General features: G+C 42.4%; 1 protein-coding gene across 2 annotated transcripts in view; it reads left to right on the top strand.

Moving 5' to 3' along the window:
• dusp14 (dual specificity phosphatase 14) overlaps nucleotides 1-12,434 on the top strand; it is a 35,411-nt gene extending 22,977 nt beyond the window's left edge. For both annotated transcript variants that reach the window (XM_043718378.1, XM_043718377.1), the window contains exon 2: nucleotides 10,466-12,434. In XM_043718378.1, the coding sequence (XP_043574313.1) occupies nucleotides 10,579-11,187 (609 nt within the window). In that variant the 5' untranslated portion in view covers nucleotides 10,466-10,578 and the 3' untranslated portion in view covers nucleotides 11,188-12,434. The remainder of the gene's footprint in view (nucleotides 1-10,465) is intronic.
• The last annotated feature ends 3,173 nt before the right edge of the window (nucleotides 12,435-15,607 follow it).

The raw sequence follows: 15,607 nt of genomic DNA, 5'->3' as shown, positions 1-15,607 counted from the left end.
GAGGGCATAGGTTTAGGGTGAGAGGGGAAAGATATAAAAGAGACCTGAGGGGTAACTTTTTCATGCAGAGGGTGGTACGTGTATGGAATGAGCTGCCAGAGAAAGTGGTGGAGGCTGGTACAATTGCAGCATTTAAAAAGCATTTGGATGGGTATATGAATAGGAAGGGTTTGGAGGGATATGGGCTGGGTGCTGGCAGGTGGGATAGATTGGGTTGGGATATCTGGTCGGCATGGACAGGTTGGACCGAAGGGTCTGTTTCCATGCTGTACATCTCCATGACTCTATGACTCTATAACTGATAACCAAGGGATAAAGATTGGCCAGGAGATCAGGGCTAGCTCCTGACTCTCCTCAGAATGGTGCTGTTGGATCTTCCACATGCACCTGAGAGAATAGAGACCACCATCGGAGTTTAATGTTCCATCTGGAAGTGGGTCCGAACTGCCCAGCTCATTAATTTTGCTTGAAAGAGGTTTGTATTCCTAACTCATGTCCGAGTTAGCTGGCCCTAGATGTATCCCTGGGTTGGAGAGGGGTGATAATCCCTTTGATGGACAAGGTCTATCATCTGGAATTAAAGTCACCAGGCGACAGAAGAGGACTCCACTTTAACAGATTTGTGTGGAGAATAGACAATTCTGAACCTCCTGGAGCTCAACCATCAAATGAATGAGTGTTTCAAGGAGGACTAGGAGATCTCCAGAAAAAAGAGTTTAGTTTGGAAGATACAGCCACATTTGATTAAACTTTTTTTTAAAAAAAGTACATAGTATCACCCCACTTCATTAATTTTGTCCGTCGAATCCATACAGTGTGGAAGTAGGCCATTTGACCCATCAAGTACACACTGAACCTCCTGAAGAGCATCCAACAGATCCCTATCCTATCCCTGTAACCCTGTGTTTCCCATGGATAATCCAATTTGCCCGAATGTCCCTGGACACTGTAGGCAATTGAGTAGGGCCAATCCACCTAACATCATTGGACTGAGAGGGGAAACCGGAGCACCCAGTGAATGTGCAATTCCACACAGACAGTCAGCTGAGCCACCATGTTCACTGGTTGAGAGAGGGTACCTAAGTTCATCAGTAAAAAATTAATCCAACCACCTAAAAACATGTGGTCCTGCTCTTCCTCACATATTACATAAGTTCCGCATGTATTTCCCGTTACTTTCTATTTCACAGCTGAAGTTGAAAGAGGGCTTTAGTAGCCTCATACTGAAGATGTTCAGGCAGCAAAAGGTTAAGGTCTGACTTATACAAAATATTCTTTAGTTTGCAATTTGGAATATTCTGTCATGTTCTGAGCAACATACTTTTTGAAACTAAAAGATGTCAGGACTATGGGGAAGGTGCAGAGTTAGTAGGGTAGGCCTATATCACCCAGTGTTCCAGAGAATGAGGGGTGATCCCTCTCAAGCAAATGATGATGATGTTGTTGAGGACCTTTGAGTGAGAAAATGTGTAAGGAAGATTGTTTCTCTTGGCAGGGCCATCCAGGACCAGATCTCGCAGTCTTCAGTTTAGGTCAGAGAGGAGAAGAAATTGTTTACCAATTTTCTTCCTCTTTTCCAGTTGTTATTCCTCTGCCTTTATTATTTGCTGGCTTCTAAACCTCTTTGGGTTCAGTCCTTTTGCAATAGTATAAGCCCCATTATTTCAATCTAATATTATCCTTTCTCAGTTAGCTCTGGGTGGATCATTTATCAAGTCAAGATTTTAATGTCTCAACAGAATATATTTGTTGAGAAAGATAAAACGTTTCTTTTTTAAGGTATTGACCATTTTAGTGGCATAGGTTCAGCAATTGGAAGGTCAATTAATAACCCTAGTTAGCAATTCATTAAAATAGTTAGAAAATTAACCAGCAACATTATTATTGTTGAGAGAGTTGAATCATTTAAAAAAGCCAGAATTCAGATGATAGATGGAAAATCAGATTTGTGAAACTGGTGGGTGAAAATAAAGGCATGACAGCTCAGTTTTTTCTTATCCAAACCTTAATGCTAAAGAAGCAATCATAATGAACCATATTTACCGAACTGAGTTTTAATAATATTTTGCTGGATTGCAGGCCTCTGCAAAAAATTCATGAGAAAATTGTGTAGCAATGATAATGGGATTACATGAGGATTGTAAATATAATATTGAAAATAAATAATGGTAATGGAAACAATCTGTCTACAAAATGGAAACTCAGAGCTGTGTAAATAAGGCTGAGAACATATATTGTGCAAAGAATGTGAAAAAATATAATGTTTAAAAGGTTACACATGTGAAATCTAAAATGGGTAGAATAATTGGAGATGGCGTGAGAGAGAAATTCTGGATGCTTACAAAAGCCGAGAGTCTATTGCTGCTAAATATTAACCCAGGCCACCGAATGTTAATGCATGCCCTTTATTTTCAGTCCCATTTGAACAGCACCAGAAGCTCCAGTTATTCCTTTGAGATGTCAAAGAGGGAGCACTATGCAGTGCAGGTTGTCATTCAAATTTACACCAGTATTCACCAACTCACAGACTGGCACCAGTTATAGTTCAGAGGATAAACCAACAGGGGGAACAACATGGAAGCAGATTCTTTGGTCCAACTCATCCATGCTGACCAGATATCCTAATATAATTAGCCCCATTTGCCAGCACGTGGCCCATATCCCTCTAAACCCTTTCTTCATGTGGAGCTGCACTATAACACAAGTGTGTAGGAGCATGGGTAGAGAGTTAGAATGGCTTTGTAGCAAAATTAGCTAGAGACTTTGGGCTTAGCAAGCTGGAAGTGAAACCTGCGACGGCTTAACTGTACAAAAGAGGTACCTTACAAATTGTTGGGATTCATCCATGGCACTACCTGTGTAGTCACCTCTAGGAGACCCCACCTTGACAGAGCCTCTGCGGACAACTTTGATGGAATCCCAGCTGGCTGCCATCTTGGCCTTGAGCTCAAACATCTCCCTTGCCTGGACAGGGGCACCAATTTGAGACAGAGATGAGAAGGAACTTAGATCTCTGGGCTTTGAGTCCTTCTGTACATCAAAGGCCGAGAGATATTCTTGATCAGTGAGGGATGTGATGAAAGGGCAAGAAAGGTGATGCGAGGAATGTCTGATCAGCCGTGTTACAATTGAATGAAGAAGCAGGCTCCAGGGGCTAGATGGCCTTCCATTCCTAATTTTCGCAGCCTTTAGAGCACCATGGTGCATCTGTGCAGTCAAGCAGTCACTGAGGTTTTGATTTCCTGGGAATACCCTGTTGGCCCTTGGGAAGAGTATCCTGGTGCCACGTCTCGGGATGGCAGCTCCTCCACCAGACTCTCCAACTGGGCCAAGGTCAGCCAACTCTGCCGGAAGACCCCAGGCTGAAACAATCCCCGTGGTCTGCAGCCAGAGTTGGTAACCACATGGTGATCTCCAACACCCTCAAGAGCTGAACACTCCCCTGTGTCCTGTACATTAGCTGCTGTTGGAACAACTAGTCAGAGCACTTAGTTAAAACAGCATTAAGGAGCTACAGTGTGGATAATATTCCATTACATCAACATTCCAGAGTTTGGCCACATGTGTTTTCCTGGTGGTAGAATAAAATGCACAATAAAGTATATACACAGTGGTGTCTTTTTTCCTGAGTCACTCAGTTTAAAAACAAAAAGCAAGCTCAGTTCTGTCTCTCGATATATATGAAGAAAAAAATTAACATAAGTGATTTTGGAGGGAAAAACAAAGAAAATAAAGGGTACTGGTTGTGCCTGGGAAGGGAAAAAACAAGACCAGTGCAGGGGCCCTCTTGTGGCGCAGCGGTAGAGTTCCTAACCCAGATAGGAGGCCTGAAAAGGACAAACACACTCTGATCTAATTAACATAGAGCCCCTGCATTTCTTTTTACTATCAACCCTGCAATGTCTCCTCTCTACATTGTAACAATATGTAGAAGAAAGAGACATTTCTTACAATTTCGGTCGATTCTCGATCAAAATCCATCTGAGAATATGATGCACAGACCCTGTGTGATGGTTGCTGGTTGGGAATCTGCTTCACAAAATAATTAGCAAAGCGCCACAAAATGATTTGAGGTTTTGAAATGACTGGTGTGGACCGGTATTTCCTGGTCACTGGGCACAGCGATTTGACAATGGGAGCTGTGTGACCTGGATGCTGTCCTCTATTCTGAAACTGGTTTGAGCTGGAACTGGGTAGAGAGCCTTTCTCACAGCCGTCGATTAGTTCCATTTTCATTTTGGCCAGCACCGAGCATCAACTGGACACATCTGAGTGAGGCTGAATTCACAGTCGTGCTGTGTGAGAGAAAAAAGGCATGTCCCCTTTTTGAGCAAAGCTGGTTCATAAATACTTAAGCTCACAAAATACGTTATTAATTTGTAATAAACACGGGTAAACAGGGTTTGTGGTCTGCTTTTGCCACCATTGGAACTTCGATATTTATCCTGCATCATAAATAATTCTAATCTCCTCTTCTGAGCAGAGTGTTGATCCTGTAATTAGGAATCAGTGAGGGGGTCTGTTCTGACCCTTGTATCTTTAAATGTAGAGGTCAATTGTAAATGTTATAACGTGTTTGTGCATATGAGTCAGTACACTTCCCTGTATTACAATAGTAACATCCCTTCAAAGACAAAAGTAGTTTTGCCTTAAAATCGCTTTCAAAATGTTTTAATAGAGTCTCGGAGATGTACAGCATGGAAACAGACCCTTCAGTCCAGTTTGTCCATGCCAGCCAGATACCCTAAATTAATCTAGTCCCATTTGCCAGCACTTAGCCCATATCCCTCTAAACCTTTCCTATTCATATACCCATCCCAGATGCCTTTTAAATGTTGTAATTGTACCAGCCTCCGCCATTTCCTCTGGCAACTCATTCCATACACATACCACGCTCTGTGTGAAAAGGTTGCCCCTTAGATTCCTTTTGGATCTTTTCCCCTCTCCCCCGAAACCTATGCCCTCTAGTTCTAGACTTCCCCCACCCCAGAGAGTCCTAAGCAAATGCATGTTCCTGCTTAATCGCCAGTTACACTGATTAAACGTTTATAAATGAGTGAAGAATCTGTCTGTGCTGAATCAGGAGGACCCAGGTGTCATATTGAGATCACAGGAAGGTATTTCAGCGCAAACGTTTTTGGGTTTTGATTAAAGGGTCTGCACCCTAAACATAACTGGTCTTTCCTCATGAATGCTGCTGGATTATAGGCGAGGCAATGACTGGTATTATTGCTGGATGGTTAATCCAGAGACCCAGGTAATGTTCTGGAGACCTGGGTTCAAATCTGAACACGGCAGATGGTGGAACCTGAATTCAATAAAAAATAATCTGGAATTATGACTCTAATGGTGACTGTGAAACCATTATCGATTGTTGGGAAAAGCCCATCTGGTTCACTAATGTCCTTTAGGGAAGGAAGCAGTTATCCTTACCTGGTCTGGTCTACATGCGACCCCAGACCCACAGCAATGTGGTTGGTTCTCAACTGCGCTCTGGGCAATTTGGCATAGGCAATAGATACTGTTTTAGCCAACGACGTCCTCATCCTGTGAATGAATTAATGCATGAATGAATCTCTTCACGTTTTCTGATTTTTTTATGTCTTATTCCCAGCATTTCTTAGCAAAGATTTCTACTTTACACTTTAATGGCATGTTTATAAATGTTAATCTTCCTGGGCTGTAACAATGAGGGATGGGATACATACCAATCCTAGCAGATCTTTTTGAGCAGCACATGTCAGAGCATTGCTTCCATTTTTAGAAAGTTGGAATTACCATCAGATGCTGAGAATTTCTAACCTGATTTAATTTATTAATGTCACATGTACCTAGGTACAGTGAATGAGATGTATGCAGTAAAGGCAGATCATACCATACAAAATGCATAAGGTTCACAGCAGAGTGAGGAATACAGTGTCAGAGGCAAAAATAGAAAAAGCCGAGTAGGTATGACAGCATCTGTGGAGAGAAATCAGTTTCCTATCCTCACATGCTGCCAGACCTGCTGAGCTTTTCCAGCAATTTCTATTTTTGTTTCTGATTTACAGCATCCGCAGTACTTTTGCGGTTTTTATTGAGTACAATGTTATGACTTCAGAGAAGGCACATAAAGAGTGAGATCAATATTTAAATTTAAAATTTACGAGGTCTATTCAGAAGTCTAATAACAGTGGGGGAAAAAGCTGTGCATGAATCTGTTAGCACGTGTATTGTAGCTTTTGTATCTTCAGCCTGATGGAAGAGATTGGAAGAGATTATAACAAGGGTGGGAGGGGTCTTTGATGTTAGCTAAGTTCTGAGGCAGGGGGAAGTATAGATGGAGTCAGTGGATGGAAGGTTGGCTTGTGGATTGCTGCCAGTATGTCAGTTTGTTGAGCACTCTGCATGTTCTGTCTGTTTTTCCAATTTATTAGGAATTTGAGGGAAGTCCTTCCATCTGTAAAGAGGGCATTCAGAATTTTATTTCATGGAAAGGCCTATCAGAGTGTTTGGAATTGCAAATGAATAAGTCATGGGTCACCTGGTGTACGTTGGTGTTTATTCTCTTCACAACTTGCCCTCCATCTGGTCTGGCCAACATAATCCTTGGGGATTTATGTAGTCTCCCAATCAATACAAATTAAGATGAAATCGTTTTGATTATTGAAGAAATGTTTGTGCAAGGAAAAGCGAGTCGAGGAGAAAACATTGCACGAATGAAGAACAATGGGATGAAGGGAATTTTCTTGGGTTTTGTTTTGTTGTTTAATAAAAAGTGGATGTTGCTGGAAAGGCCAGGAATCTTTTTTAATTGCCCTTGAACTGAGCAATTGGCCAAGCTACTTTGGGCAGTGGTCAAGTGTTGGTCACATGTAGGTTGGACTATGTAAACGTGGCAGATTTCCTTACCTAAAGGGCATTAGTTAAACAGGTCACGTTTGTTTTTCATGGTCACCACTTTAGTGGAAGTAGCTTTCATTTGTAGATTAATAGAGTTTGGATCCCACCAGCAGCGGTGGTGGTGATATTGAGGTTTGAACCTGAGCATTAGCGGGGCCCCTGGATTATTAATCCAGTGACATTATTACCACGCCAAAGGATGTGCTCAAAGTTCTGATTTTGCTAGACTTGAGTCCAGTTTCATTGCTCAAAATGGTTTTGCAAAGGTGCTGTCACTATGGCAACCGCACAAGCTGTTTCTGTACAATCTCCCTGTTTCTGCACTGCATTGCAGGAAGACAACATTCTTTGAAAATCCTTCCTCCCACACACCAGTGACACTTCACTGAAGCAATGGGTAGCCATGGTGGTGAGCATTCCTGCACAGATCACCGCTGTGACGCTCTTCGTTATCAAAGTTCCTTCAGTCGGTGGTAGTGTGTGCTCCAAATGGTGCGGAGCCAAACAGTTCGGCCTGGTGGGAACGTGGAGCTACCACAGTAACTAGCCATAAAGGAGATGCTAGATATAAACAGGAGGGAGAAAACAATGGAATAATACATTAATAGAGTTGGAGGAGGCACATATGCAACACAAACCACTAGCACTGGGATACACTCCAACTAGGCTTGTTATGTTCAGCAAGTACTTTTTGTCATATTTATAACCTGTTGTAGTTTTCCACAGTGATGGTACTGAGGCAAGAAAGAGTTTGTTCTACAGAATACAGTGAATGGATTTGGTCAGAGCCTGAGGATAGATGGGTCTGTGGTGAAGTCCTCGTATCTGGTGTGGTCTGTTTGCAATACGTTCCACCTTCCCAGGGATCTCAGCGAGAAAGGTTGAATGTGGATTTATGAGGATGAGGATGAGGATGGGGGTGGGAGTGGAGGGTAGGAAGAGGGCTGATTGTGACTCCCGTGCAGTAGCACTTGCATTCCCTGCTGCCTCCCGCATGTAGGAATGGTGTGTAGTCCATGCGCGTTATATCAGTGCTCATTGAGGTGGTAAAGACAAGGTTTGGGGTGGGGGTTGGGAGCGGGGTGGGGGGGGGGGGGGGAGAAAGAGTTGTTTGTACACATGAGAAAGAGTTGTGTTCACGCAATATCCAGCGATCCATTCCTCCACAAGGTCGTTCAGCAGGCATCAGGCTCCAAGCTTGTCTATTTAAGAGCTCTACATTTTTAACTATGTGATCAACACCTGCCCAGGTTCTGTGCAGGATTTGTCCCACTGCTTATGACCATTTTGCCATTATGACACACATACCTACCCCATTACCTTCCTCTTAACTTAAAGAGACCAAGTTGTACACTTTGACTCTCTCCCTCATGTCAGTTATCTTCATAAAAATGATTTTTATCAAGAATACACACAGTTCCAAACAATCAAAAGCCAATTTGATTTTGAACAATGAACTGGGCCTACGTCCAATGTGGCCTGTTGCTAAGCGCTGGATGTGTTAATCATTTTTTTTCTGATCTGTTACTAACCCAACCAGTGTTATGCAAGCCTTCCTCCCTTTTTTTTGTATTAGCATCTTAGCTACACTTCTGCCTTGAGTTGGTGAGAGTTTACTAACTCAAATCATTTTCTGTATTTTTTAAAAGAGATTATTGCAGAATTGTTTCCCTGAAAATTATGTCTACATCACAGGATTGCAGTGGTTCAGGAAGGTAGCTCAGCACCACCTTCTCTGTGACAATTAGGGACCAACAGTAAATGTTGACGCAGCCAGGGACACCCATATCGCACAAACTAATGCTGGGGTGGTAAGGAATGTAGATAAAATATTGTAGACACTGCAAGGCTTCTCATTAAATTCTAATTTAAAAAATCTCAGCCCTTCATCTTCCTTCTGCTCTACCCCTGCTCCCTCCCTCCTTTTCTGACTTGGAGATGCCGGTGTTTGACTGGGGTGTACAAAGTTAAAAATCACACAACACCAGGTTATAGTCCAACAGGTTTAATTGGAAGCACACTAGCTTTCGGAGCGACGCTCCTTCATCAGCCCTCCGCAATCACCTGATTGTGTTTGTGTGATTTTTATCCTTTTCTGACACTTGTCTGTCTGTCTCTCTCTCTCGTCATTGCTGCCACTTCAGATTTTATGTATCCACTCTTGTCTTACTCTCTCTCTTTATATCTCTGTAGACAAAACTCTTCTGTTTCAGCCCACAGATTTTTAGCAAGTTGGCAAGCAATCACAAATACTGCTCCTGTCATTTGGAGCACAAACCATTTGAATGTAGTGATTTCTCAAGTGAACAATGGTGGGATACAAGGCCACGCACCACTTTACAGACTCTGTTTAGCCTTGGGGATGTGAGGAGCACCTGTAATCTCTCTCAGACCCCATCTCATTCATAAATCCCAGAAAGATTCTCTCTGGTGGTACAAGAATGGAGGCTGGGATATGGAGGCCAATTTTTCAGCTGGGATTTTTGACTGCATGTGTCAATTCCTGTGGGAACAGGGCAGGTCAAGGGAGTGTGACCAAGGCTGATCCTAACCTCTTCTGGGGGTTTCGCAATGGTCCTCTGAACTCTCGAGCTGTGAGGGGACAAAGGGAAATGGATTCTGGAGGGAAGTGAATGCTTTGTGGATTGAACCCTTTGACAGGAAGGAACGAGACCCTCCTACCCATCAGCTCTCCTGTGACCGATTCCCATCCAATCAAGAGGAACACCAGTGCTTACACAGTCCTAATTTTTCACTTCTACTAGCTGGAAAATAACCAAGGGATAAGGTGCCCCTCCTATAATAACCATATGTGGGTTAGCTCAGCTGATCCTGGGTTTGTAGAGCTATCAACAAAAGATGTATTTGTTTTTGACAGATCTGCAGCATTTTTGTTCATTAATATAAATATATTAAAACAAAGTCTATTAAAACAAAGTTTATGTTCATTAGGCGGTCAGGTGAATTGGCCATGCTAAATTGCCCGTAGTGTTCGGTATATGGGTAAATGTAGGGGTATGGGTGGGTTGCACTTCGGTGGGTCGGTGTGGACTTGTTGGGCTGAAGGGCCTGTTTCCACACTAATGTAATCTAATCTAAAATCTAATATGGGTATGGAATGGGGTTTGGGGATGGAGGGTCCAGTGTTTGACTGGTGTCTACGAAGATAAAAATCACACACCACAAGGTTGTAAACCAGCAGGTTTATTTGGAAGTGCTAGCTTTTGGAGGGCTCCTGTTGGACCATAACCTGGTGTTGTGATTTTTGAACTTTGACCATAAGCAGCCTTGCTGTCCTGATCAGCGGAAACTCTTGGTAACATTTGTCCCACCTGCTGTCACGTGAGAATTATTTTGAGAGATTTTTGAGGATGGGTGCAGGTGAAGTAAAGGGACTCTGCAGAAGCATTCTTGAACCAATTGTGAGAGGATTGTACTGAGGGGATTTTATTTTCTCTCTGGACGGGTTTGCAGAAATATGTTGGTGAATAGTTTCGCTGTTATTGGTTTGGATGTGTTTGAGTTGGCCGCACAAATGATTTGATGCAATAACGTTCTTTTTGAAAAACACTGTCTTTTTCAGGGCCAATAACCTGAGCAGAAGGACAGCCAGCTGGCTAAGAGCTTAATTCCAGTGGACAAGTGTTGAGGTCCCTCCAGTATTCTACTGCACCTTCCTGTTGAGCCAACGTTTCGATGAGTTCCCGGAGCCAAAGCTTCTTCCACCGGACCCCACCAGGTCCCTCTTCCAAACCCCGGCTGGTAACTGGGGGAGTCCTGGGTGGGATCGCTCAAATTACCCCATGTCTCTACCTCTGCAGTGGCAATGCAGCCACAAATCGCAACCTGGTCCTGTCGAAGGGCATTACCTGCATCATTAATGCGACCATGGAGATCCCCAATGCTAACTGGCCTGAGGTTGAGTATGTCAAAGTGCCTGTCGCTGACCTACCACACGCCCCCATCTCTCTGTATTTTGACAGCATCGCCGATAAAATCCACAGCGTCAGCAAAAAACACGGCTCGGCCTTGGTCCATTGTGTAGCCGGCGTCAGCAGATCAGCCTCTCTGTGCATTGCCTACCTGATGAAGTTTCACAAGATCTCCCTTCTCGAGGCTCACAACTGGGTCAAATCTCGTCGCCCCATCATTCGGCCCAACGTGGGCTTCTGGAGGCAGCTGATAGAGTACGAACGGAAACTATTCGGCAAGAACAGTGTTAAAATGGTGCAGTCTCCCATCGGGGTAATCCCTGACCTTTATGAAAAGGAAACCAGGAACCTCACTCCTTTTTGGGGCATTTAACACAGTTTGAGGGACTAATCGGCTACTGCTCTGTTTTCACAAACAAAAAGGATTTAAAGTCTCCCAAAGGATGGAAAATATTAAGGTGTAGACACTGCTAAATCCAATATAAATGGATTGAACGTCAGTTGTTCTGTATCCCACAAGGCCCTCAGATAAACCAGTGATTCAGAATACCGTAAATCCATTAAAAGTCGCTGGGCTTTCTACAGCTTTAATAGTGGAATTAATTTCTTTGTATTTATTTTTAAACATAGATGTATTTCTAAAATTTAATTCTAATTATTTTGTCTTTAATGTTTTTATCACAGTCCTTTCAGTGGGACTCACAGGCAGATATTAACATTTCTGATATTGATGCGGACAGGACTTTGGAATGGAGAGAGTTGTGCTTGGTTTGTGGATAATTTTACAGACTTCAGTGTCGACATCTCTCCACCTTCCTGCTACCTGTAAGCTGCTGCTATGAACTTGGGACGATCACAGTGAAAGTTCATTTTGAACAAGAAGTAAACTGTAGATGTAATGATCCTATTTGCACTGCTGCGTTATTGTTGTGTCATGTGTACTATCTTTTGAGGTCTACCTGAGAGATGAATTGAAACCAGCAGAGAGCGCTTGCCTGTTTTAAATAGTATGGTGTGAGGTCTGAGTATAGTCAGTGAAACATAAATGCGCTGCTGTTTTGCGTTGTCATTCTGCGAGAGAATTGAGCCCTATAACAGGGATTTGTGAAAGATTGGTTTGATTTGTGGATCTGTTGCAGTTGAGAAAGATTATTTGCTTATGCAGTGAGTGCTTAGATATTTCACAGTGGTGTATGTTTCTCATGGGTTTTTTTAACCAATTCCAGGTCTGCATTCTTCCTTAAACCAGCACAGTCTCTGGCGAGTGAGCCCAAACTCACTATACCGTAATGTGCACATTCTCTCCTCTCTTTTTACCTGTGAGCAACTTTGAATTGTATTTCTGGGCAGCTGTAGATCACTCAGACCAATGTGAGACTTGTAGAAACTTTTTTGTCTTTTTTGAGCACATTGTCTAAATGATGTATTGAATGGTCTATGCTTGAGTGTCTGCAAAGCTGAACAAGGGTAATCCAGACAGTGTCAGAACACTGTAAATGAAATTAAATTTATCTGCAGAACTGCTTGTAATTCCTTTTTTCTTTAATGAAAATTGCAATGTAGGAAGAGCTCTATCAATAACGTACAACTTTAAAAAAATAAACTTTTTTGTATAAATTATTGTCTGTTTGTCCATTTTGATCTGTCTTACTGCACTACTGATCTGTTGATCCCACAGTGTAGCTCAATTCTACAAAAACAATAAACCAATCCTGTCTTCTCCAGCTCTATTATCTTATGTGTACAAACAATGGATGATTTGATTATTGAAAGCAAAAACACATTGCTATTCATTATGCATGTTTATAGAAGTAGTCACCTCCAAAGTTATTCAGTGATAGTGTGTTTGGCTGCTGATCTTTGGGCACCTGGTGCTGAGGGGTATGGGCAGAGCTTGGAGGATCTCTGCGTCAGTCTGCTCCTGGGCCTGGCCATTAGCTTGTCCAGGCGGCGGGCCATGGAGGGGGATCATTTCTGCTGACTGCCTGCCTTTTTCCGTGGTTACGTAAGAGTCCAGGTGCCCTTGGAGCGGAAGTACTGTATACTGTGTCCACCAACACACACTCCAGGCCTTTTGGGGAGAGATGAGCACTGGATAGGGAGGTGGAGTGCTTTATTTCCTCTTCTAATGCTATTTTGATTTCATCCTTACCCTCCCCTCATGTTTTCTTTCACATAAGCATTTCCCCTCCCAGGGCTCTGCTTATCACTGGTTCCTTGGCCATGTGAGTGTTTTTCTTGGTGGTAGAATATTAATAGTTATTTACACACCTGGTGGTTTTCACTGGGTCCTGTGCCAACACACACAAGTGCTGGGGAAAATAAGCTGTGATTAGTGTGATCAAAGTTTGTGACACGATAGGTTAACATGTTCGGCTGTTAACCTCAAGGTTGGTTTGAAGCCACCCAGGGCAAAGAACCTCTTTACCTGTCATCCATCTTGGATTACCCAGCATCCTTTAAAGTAAACGTTGTGGCTGGAAGAGCTGTTTCTCTTTTGGGTAGTTCAGTGGTTAGCACTGATGCCTCACAGCATAGGGGACCCAGGTTTGATGCCACCCTGTGTGCAACTGTGGAGTTTGCACATTCTCCCTGTATCTGTGTGGGTTTCCTCCCACAGACCAAAGATATGCAGGTTAGGTGGATTGGCCATGCTAAATTACCGTATAGTCCCCAGAGATGTGCAGGCTAGATGGATTAGCCATGGGAGATGCAGGGCTACAGGGATAGGGTGGTGGTGGGGGGGGGGGGGGGGGTTTAGTCTGAGTGAAATGCAAGAAAGGAAAGATCAACATTTCAGATACATCTGGATGGGTATATGAATAGGAAGGATCTAGAAGGAAATGGGCCAAATGTTGGCAAATGGAACAAGGTCAGATTGGGGCGATTGGTCAGCATGGATGAGTTGGACAGAAGGGTCTGTTTTCATGATCTAGACATGTTATCCTTTGGATTGATGAATTAGCACCATCAAAATCAACTTGGAAGCTCCTAGAACTTTGCTTTCACATATCTTTGTAACTTCTGTTATTATTTTCATTTTCTTTGTTTTTGCAATTGCTCAAGATGTTCAGTGGAGTTGACAAGCAGACTGTTTGTTTGTTTGGAAGACTATCGGTGAAAAACTGGTCATTATCTGATCAACCTTCAGATTAATGCTGGGAATTGAGATGTTGTGGGGAGGGAGATGCCCAGCAATGGTATTGGTAAGATGGTTGTAGTTGGGTTAGCTTATGTGATGGTACCTTCAGAAGTCCATCAGAACTATCAAAGTCTAAACTCTGCTGCACGTTTGATTTGAAGACTTGCACCACTGGAACCTACGAATACAAGTTTGGTCTTTGAAGGAAGAATTCCTGAACATTATAGTTCATTGCCTGATCATAAGGATCTACTGACCCTCTAGTGCAGTACCAGGAATATTGCACAGTTGATGGGGAGCACAGCTAGCTCTTGAATGATGTTAAACTGTGTGGCCTTCTCTGCTCACTTTGGGTGGATATGAAGTACTCCTTGATGTTAATTTGGAGAAGACTGGGGGAATTATCCCCACCATCCTGCCTATATGTACCCCTTCAATCAACATCTCAATATCTGGTCACTATAACATAGTGGGAACTTTCTGCATTGTAATAGTGACTTACAGCCCTAAATGACATCATTAGCTGTAGAGCTCTCTGCGACATCTTGAAATTGCAAAAGGAGGCCTTTCTTTTTAGGTCATCCCTCAGGAACATTGGGAAGCACTTGACAAAAACTGGGATATTTGGAAGGCAGTCAGTCACTGTCAGGTGGTGAATTATGTTTGCCCCCTTGTGCACAGCAAGATCATACCAAGGAACCAGAGGTAAAAATTTTGTTTTGGAATATTCACTTTTTTAACAGAGCAAACAAACAAATGGACATCATTTTATTTAAAAATCCATACACTTTTTTTCTAATGATAGTAAGGACCTGAAATTTTTTTTATTTCTTTTGCCACAGCTACTAACTGACTGGGTTTCCAGAACTTTTCACTTAGTTCAGTACAAGTTTGACCTTTTACAAATACAATATGTAGGAGTGTATTGCCTGCAGTCAGGCAGAATACCCAGTAAACTGTAAGTGAAATGATGCAGAGTTTTCTATTCCCACTGTGGGGAACAGAAGGATAATCATTCAAAGTAAAAACAAAATTACATGCAGAATGTTAAATACAGCAGATTCCACTCTATTACACCATTTCACTTATGATCCCATCATCATTTACAGTGTCTTTAATATCTGGTGGATTCTCTTCCACTGCTGATTAATCAAATTTACAGTAACCAATTTAAAGTGGCAGTCTCATAAGTCAAAATGTAATAAGGATCCCCATAGCATTAAACAAGACATAATTCTGATCTGACAGAATACTGTTTTATTATAATAAATGTCACATCACATTCATCACCAGTCTATTAAATAATAACAATAGTGCCCATAATTATGCCTTTGCTTAAAAGGGAAAATGGTTAAAGAGGAATTTGTTTCAAGCAACCTTTATCTTTATGACCTTAATTGTCAAAAATGCACATCCTGAGATCAAGTTAATAGACAATTGTTTTTTTTTTGCTGATTGGAGGTTGCTGCTGATGTGGGTTGGCAGCAAACTGAAAATCCTTCTGATCAAAGGATTTGTTGAATGAAATGGATTTCTTTTTATATATGAAACTAAAGTTACCGTTGTCCCATCGCGCCACTTACTCATTAGAGAGAGATGACTGGTGGTGGTTTAAACTGGAGAGTCATCACACCTCTAGGGAGGGGAGAGC

This window comes from Chiloscyllium plagiosum, chromosome 28, assembly GCF_004010195.1.
Source record: "Chiloscyllium plagiosum isolate BGI_BamShark_2017 chromosome 28, ASM401019v2, whole genome shotgun sequence".
NCBI lineage: Eukaryota > Metazoa > Chordata > Chondrichthyes > Orectolobiformes > Hemiscylliidae > Chiloscyllium > Chiloscyllium plagiosum.
Note: the sequence above shows the minus strand (reverse complement) of the source record. Positions and strands in the feature narration are given on the sequence as shown.